This window comes from Vitis riparia, chromosome 12, assembly GCF_004353265.1.
Source record: "Vitis riparia cultivar Riparia Gloire de Montpellier isolate 1030 chromosome 12, EGFV_Vit.rip_1.0, whole genome shotgun sequence".
NCBI classification, from domain to species: domain Eukaryota; kingdom Viridiplantae; phylum Streptophyta; class Magnoliopsida; order Vitales; family Vitaceae; genus Vitis; species Vitis riparia.
The window spans coordinates 19162852-19170754 of NC_048442.1; the positions used below are offsets into that span (position 1 = coordinate 19162852).

A 7903-nucleotide genomic window follows, 5' to 3' on the forward strand; every position below is an offset into this window, starting at 1 on the left:
TTTTATCATACTGAGACCGCATTTTCAAACTGTGATTTCAGTGCAAATTTACCAAAATGGGACTGACAAATGCGGCTTTTATATATTTTTATAATTATAAAGATCATGAATATTTGTAGAAAAAATATATAATAAATATTTGACTATAAGTCCACTATCACGTGTTTGGATTTTTTTCAGTCTCTTTATATTATTCACATAATTTTATATTATTTATTAAGATTATTAATTTAATGATAAAATAAAATAATAATTTCTAATATTTTTAAAAATTGATATTTATTGAAGTAATAGTATAATAAATTTTTAATATACATGTGGGATTTCATTGGTACATAAGTCCATTTTTCATCCAAGTGATAAACAAATGACTATCCTAACAGCATCTATATTTATTAAGTAATAAATATTCCGAATAATTATGACATGAGTTATTATAAACGTCTTATTTTAATTCGATAAGTCATTATTCATAAGGTTAATTATGGACTCATTTAAAGTATTAAAGAGACATATGAAACATTGGAGTTTTATGAATAAAAGGCCGGATATCAAATTTAAATATGAAACTTCTAAATATTAACTTAAGCTTTAGAAGGGTATCATCGAAAAAATCATTTAAACACATGTCCTTGTAGATATGCTTGTTGTTCACTAAAAAAAAATTAGCTGAAATAACTTTGTTAATTTGATAATGATTATAGAAAACGGTTTTAATATTTTTAATATTTAAAAATTGTTATCATTCAATTGTTAAAAATATTATAAGTGCTTTTTGCAATGGTGTACTAACAATATAGATTTTTATTATTTTAAAAAGTATATTTTGAATTATATATAAATAAGAGTTTGATCTAAAAAATAATATTATAAAAAATTTTATGTACTTATTTGTCAAAAAAAAATTATCGTAAATTACTATTAATTATTAATCTAAATTAATCCAAGTAATTTAGATTAATCAAGTAACAATTCTCTCTTGATTCCGGTTTGGTAGATAACTTACAATAAACTAAAGAATGGTTTCCGTTCTGGCCAGGGCTGCCGCCAAAAATCCAGGGTTCTAGAACACTAGCCGGTGCTGCTCAGCCGTCATCCTAATCACCTCCGCCTTCACTCAGGTCCATCAACACAAACGCATCTCCATTCAACAAACACCGGCACCACTCACCGTTCCGGCCATACTGCCGCCGCCATTCCTGATCTCTATTTGGGTGTTATTCCTAGTAATGGCTACTGATGGTTTCAAACGATCATCGATAGCCCCACCTCCACGAAGTCTCAATGTTGAGAAATTTGCAGAATCCCGAGCTTCTGAACTTGAGGCTCTTCACTCAATTGTGGCAAATCGGCTGAACAACAATTTCCGGTCTCAGAGAAACAAGAGAAGAAGGACCACTGGGCATGATAACAGAGATGCAAACAAGAGATTCAGAAAGAGGGAGAAAATAGGGGTGGTTGATAAAGGCAATGTTGTGACTTCGGAGAAAGATGAGAAGAAAGTTCCTCGTCGCATTCGTCGGCGAGTTGAACTCAGAAGAAACACCGAACATGGTTACTCTACTTCCGGGGATGGTACCAAGAGGCTGAGAACCCATGTTTGGCATGCAAAGCGCTTTACAATGACAAAGCTTTGGGGTTTCTACCTACCTGTGGGTTTGCAAGGCAGGTAATGCATTCTAGTCTTTGATTGGAGATTCTTCTTGGGCCATTTGGTATTGAAAAGGGAACAAATTTGGGAAGAAATTCCAAATTCGAATTATCTAAAATTTTATACGTTCATAAAAGATGTGAAAATTTTTATTTAGTTTAAACCTTTTTTCTTTTCATGATTTTCTCCTTTTTGTTCCCTGTACTTGTCTCAAACTTTCTGAGATCAAAGGGTACTTTCCCTCAAATCTTGAAGATTGAAATGGAACCTTAATATGTTTAGATTTGGGTTTGCAGTGGAATTGCCTTGCAAACATCCATTAACCTGGGAAGCTCTTTTTCATGGAGAAGTCTCTTTGATAAAGAACCAATCTGGGTTACCCTTTTCATATTTTTATTTCAACTTCCATTTGTTATTTGAGTATATGTGAAAGAATTGATTTGGGCAATTTTGATCTAAAATGATGCAGAGGAAGGGGTTCACGGGCTCTCTTAAAGTGGTTCAGACATGGAGCTCTTGTACATGATGCTTGCTACCACATTGCCCTGCAATTGGAGGGTCCAGAGGTATAAATAATTTCTTTGTAATCGCAGCCATTTCAATTGTAGCTTTGTCTCTTAATTTGTTACTTCAGCAGTATTTTTATTTTAGTACGTATGCCTGGAAATGGTATTTCAATGCTTTCGGTTTTTCTTTTCTTTTGCATAAGTAAACTTAGTTCATTATGTTATATGCTTCCAGGATTTGTTACTTTCAATTCTAAGCATGGTATTAGTGCCTTCTCCATCAGCTCACTCTGAGGATATTTCCCGTTCTGTGCTTTCTGGAGCTGCCTATGGAAGGGCTATGGTAGGTTATTGCACCTTCTTCAATTTAAGAATGATGAAACAAACATATGGATAGACTCTCCTTATTTTGTTTTGCAGCTTCATCATATTGGAGCACCAGGTTCTAAATCAATTGCCCCTGTAACCTATATGTGGAGACCCATACAGAAAAAAGATACAGGTATTGGAGCAGAACATGATGTTGATTCTGTTAACAGCACACGGACATATGAGTGTTGTTCTTCCTTCCGCCAGCTATGGGTGTGGATGCATGCCTCAGCTTTCAATGAAGGATATGATGCTCTGAAATTTGCTTGTCAAAAACTGGTAAACTGTAGAGATCATTTATCTTTGATTTATTTTTTCCCCTTTTGAAGTCTCTAATGTGCTTACTTGTTATGAAGAGTAGCTTGTGAATAAACTCTTCCTATATGATAGCTCAAAAAAGTGAATGCTTATCAATATTATCCCTCTGTACTGTTAGTGTGCATGTATGATGTTCAGCTCATAAATATATATCCTTGTCTTATATGATGCCGGGGTTTATATATTTCCTTGGATTAAAATTTTAATTTGTGAAGCATTATGTGTCAATGAAGACAAGACCAGGCAGAATAGAGACCATATGCATGCCCTGTGCTATTTACTTTGTCTCATCTCTTTTTATCTTTCAGATGGATGAAACTGGCATCTTGATTAATTGTTTTTCCCTTGAGGGCCAACTTGCTAAATTGGAAATAATGGGATCAAAGGCATTTGGACTTCTTCAAAAGATACTGCATCCTATTCCTTGGTGAGTTATCCAAAAGTAGAACCTGTTCATTTTAAACAAAGTAATGAACATGTCTAAATATGTTGTTTGGTTGTGCAGTAAAACTTTGAAATCCTGGCAACTGACTAAGTGCTCTAGCCTTGACCATGAAGATCAGATTCCTTCTTGTGCAATTCTATCTCTTACAGTTGATGATCCACGCAATTTGCCTGAGAAAAAGACTGCAGTTGTTCCAGAAGTGGCATCTAATAGAGTGCTTGGTGATGCATCAGAGAATGAAGCTAAGGAAAATACTTCTTTAGAAGGAAATCAGGACTTGGATTTGTGGGATGCTAGGAATGGGTTCAGTCCTCCAGTGGAAGAGAATGTTCTTTGCATGGAAAAGCATCACCAGCGTCTGGCTTTCTTCTGTCTCAGTGACTCACAGTCTGGGATATTGAATACTTCTAGTGATGCGCAGCATGGATCATGCCCAATTCTTCTTTTAAAAAGTAATAATCAAAAGGGCACGATTGGGTAAGTAGTTCTTTATTTATTTTTTTATCTTTTTCTCCACTTGTAATTAACAAGGATCAAATTAGTCATTGAATTTCATGCTTCTAATACTTGGTTCTCATTTTCCCTATGGACAAGGTCACTTAAGATTCATGACTGATGTTTTTCTCCAAATGCTGGATCTTCTTTTTTGCAATTGGTCTTCTTGTGCACTGGGCAGTGTGATATCTAACAAGTGTAGAAGAATTCATCTCAGTGCATTGTGGCTATTCTTTTATTGCAGTGAATGTTGTTGTTTTATTTTATTTATTTTTATTTATATATTTTTAAGTTTCCATTAACTGTCACCTTTTAAAAATGCATATTCATGGAAAATAATAACACCATTTACTGGGAATTTTGGCCAAAATTTTGAGGTGGTTTTGAGCTATATCTTGCCTGGCATGAAGGAAGCCAATTGTGATTGACTTTGTTTCCTTAATGTTGTGTCTATATTCGGTTTTGTATATACAAAATTTTGAGAGGAGCACTTTCTTGGCACATGGAATAAACTTCCTGGAATTTTTTTGAAAGCCCTTGATAACAATGTTTAATTGATTATCTTTCAGATGGTCCATTATACTTCCATTAAGTTGGGTCAAGGCCTTCTGGATTCCTCTTGTCTCCAATGGGGCTCACGCCATAGGCTTGAGAGAGAAGCACTGGATTGCATGTGAAGTATGTGCACCTCAATTCTGTATTTCAAGTCCAAGGTTATCATAATTTTCTTATGAACTTCCATTCTCAAGATTTTCTTTTTAAATTTTCACTCTTCTGCAGGTTGAATTGCCATATTTTCCTTCAGATTTCCCTGATACCAATGCATACTCATCTTTTATGGCAACTGAAGCAACTACATCTGATGAAAAGGCAAAACTTCGTCCTCCTCCCATGCAAGCTTTAAGAGTTCCCATTCCACCTCCATGGATTAGTGTCCGGTCGGCTTTTGATAAAGAATCCACTATTCTGGGAGACACTCATCCTTGTGAGGAAACATGTACCAGAGATGTGGCAAATGGTGATTCATTAACAAACTCAAACAAAGGAAGTTGTGATATATCACTTAAGAATCATAATATCTCATTCGAAGGATTTGTATCAAGGACATCCCATATGTTGAGTTACTACTTGAATGAAATCCATGGTAACCATTTGCTTCTATTTCCTAAGTTTCCTGATAAGAAGAGTTTTTCTGAACTCATGATAGATGAAGCCAAGCTTAGCCGGAACCTTAATGGGGCTAGCCCAATTAATTATGAACGAAATTTATGTTTCCTAAGAGTTCTTCTCCATGCTTATAAAGAAGGTTCCTTTGAAGAGGGAGCAGTTGTGTGTGCACCGCATCTTTCTGATATATCAATGTGGACTTCCAGGTAGTTATTTTTCCAAACTTCCTTTCTCTGGTTAATTATTTATTTCTTGAATTGTAAATCTATGCTTTCTGATTCTCTTAGTTTTTCTTGTTGTAGTTTACATCTTTTAACCGACATATAAAATGGATGTACTGTTGGACTTTCAGGACAACAATGCTTTATATCCTCACATATCTGCTTTTTCTTTTTCTCTTTTTTCTTTTTTCTTTTCCCCTTTTTTTGCTCAATAATCTTGTATACTAGGAGTCTAGGAGCATGCAAATTTATACTATTTGTGAAAAAGCATGAGTTGTATTATGGAACTACTGAGTTTTATTGAAACTAGAGATTCAGTACGTTGGATCTACAAAAACGTTGATTTTTTTAAAAGGTTTATTATTTCATCATATTTATTTTATTGGGCCTACTAAAAATTTCATGTCTATTTATCAAAGGCTATTTTGAAACTTGGCAATGTTTGCACTTGACTAAGAAATGTGACATGTAAATGATGCAGGTCCAGAAGTACTGAGACAGGGCTTCAAATACCTCAGTCCTCTGTGAGATCATACTTTACAGAGCAATCTTCTGGTAAGTGGGAACTCCAAATACCAGAGGACACTGTTACCAGGGAAACTAATCGTCAGCCAATTGGATTTGTCACAACTGGTTTTGTACGAGGAAGGTTGGTTTGCATGTCTTCTGCTTTATCATTGCTGCCTGACTTCTATTTATTTTATCTGTAAATTCCATATCATATTATTTTATGTTTGGTATCCATCCATGTGCAGCAAGAAGCTGAAGGCAGAGGCTCTTTGTGAAGCAATCTTACTTGCTCGTCTTAGAGAGGAGCAGTGGAATGAGATGCCCATGAAGGAAAGGAGAAAGGAGATATATGTCCTGGTTAGGAATCTTAGATCTACAGCATACAGACTTGCTCTTGCCACCATTATCCTAGAACAACAGGAAGAAGACGTGGAGTTCATGTGACCTGCTGTATGCTCCTCATGGGAAAAAGAGCACACTGGACATATCCATCTGAATGCCGGAGAAAAATACATATAATTAAAAAATTCTCTGTAAGTTGTTATCATGGAAGCTCATGATTCTCCTTGGCTGGTGAGATACATATTGCTTTCAATTCCCAGTACTATGAAGTTACATTCATAGACATTGTTTGTCTTTGACAGGAGGGAAAAGAACATCGGATTTTATGTGCAAGGTGGTTATCACAATCGAGGCAGGGTTACTTAACATCATCCAAGAAAGGATCATCGGATAATCGCCTTACCTTGTCAATGTGTTTCAATTTAGGCCCTCTATTATTTAAGGTCAGACTTTGTCTCCCAGTTCTCACAACCCCATCCTCAAATAAGGTACACTTCTATGCTCTAGCTTCAAGCCTACTGTTACTGCAGTTCATTTTGAATCCAAGATTGACTATCCAACTATCACTCTTATCATTATCTCCTTCCAAAGAACGTGAAGTTCCCCTCAGCATTATCTGAACTTGTCTTTCATGGGAAAAGTATCCTCATTACTTTTTTGAATTCCAAGGTCTCTCACAGTCATCATATGACCTCACCAAACTAGATGGTAATGCATCCATTCAAATTCCTGTGTCTGCTTGATTGCTGAGAAATTAAAAGAGGAATCTCCCTTCGGTTGTTGGATCAATGCTTTCTCTAAACGTGTCGATAGACTCGATACCATGGTGTTTTGTAATTATTACCATACCCTTCGGACTGCTGATAAAGCTCAATATGTTAGTCAATTTGAAGGGGGAAGGGAGATCGCTTTCCTCGTATTTGGATTAATCAAATGATAAGAAGAGTTAAGAGTGCCTGCAGAAAATATTTTTAATATTTGAAAAATGAAAATTTTCAAATGTTATAAATGTATTACCATTTTTAAAGTGTGTTTGACAGTGATTTTAGAAAGTTTTTCTAATCTTTCTAATATTTGAAAAATAAAAATTTTTAAGTATTATAAATGATAGAAATTCTTTCTTAGAATGCATTTGATAACAATTCTATAAAACATTTTTAACACTTTAAAAGATAAAATTTTTCAAATATTAAAAACACTTTCTAAACTTACTATCAAATAAACTCTTAGTTTATTTGGTGGTGGATCAAAAAAGTGTTTTTAGTCATATTGTTTACTCATTCTAAAGAAATTCTACATCTTATTTACCATGTGCTACTTTTTTGACGTGATTACTACTTCAACTCCTTTGCAAAATATACAAGCTAAAATTTTACATTTCTTTTAAAAAAAAAAAAAAAAGTAAGTCTCGAGAGTAACTGTTTTTTAAAATAATTTTTAAAAATTGTTTTGTAATATTTTGTAGAAACTTGAAATATTTTAACTTATTTTTAAATATGTTATAGAAATAATTTTTATATTAAGTGCTTTATTTTGAATCATTATTGTACAATTATTTTTTAAAATAGCCCTAAAAAAGGTGAAATGAAAACATATTATTTTTTGTTTTTCCTATTTTTTTATTCTAAAAAACAAAAAACTATTTTCGAAAATAGTTACTCAATAAATCCTAATTTTTTTACCATGATAACTTAAATTTGATCAATAATATGTCAAAATTAATTTGGCACGTATAATACCAATAAATTATTATTTAATAACATTAGAATAACTAAGAAAATGAACTCAAACAGTGACAAAAGTGAATAAGGAATGACATGAAATCAAAACTATCAAGCCCTTGAGGTCTCCCCTAAGTAGTAAAAGGTTAGAGAGGGTT

The 7903-nt window shown here is 33.9% G+C and overlaps 1 protein-coding gene across 2 annotated transcripts; it reads left to right on the forward strand.

Moving 5' to 3' along the window:
* The first annotated feature begins 1027 nt into the window (after positions 1–1027).
* Positions 1028–6985, forward strand: LOC117927367 (ribonucleases P/MRP protein subunit POP1-like). Of its 2 annotated transcripts, XM_034846867.1 has the most exons (12): positions 1028–1669; positions 2121–2217; positions 2393–2500; positions 2578–2805; positions 3153–3271; positions 3350–3766; positions 4354–4462; positions 4565–5157; positions 5654–5821; positions 5928–6215; positions 6327–6512; positions 6694–6985. In XM_034846867.1, the coding sequence occupies exons 1-10, from the start codon at positions 1230–1232 to the stop codon at positions 6124–6126; spliced, it is 2478 nt and encodes an 825-aa protein (XP_034702758.1). In that variant the 5' UTR covers positions 1028–1229; the 3' UTR covers positions 6127–6215; positions 6327–6512; positions 6694–6985. The 2 variants fall into 2 exon arrangements, with proteins under 2 accessions (XP_034702758.1, XP_034702757.1); XM_034846866.1 differs by having other exon boundaries at positions 6327–6981.
* Positions 6986–7903: the final 918 nt, after the last annotated feature.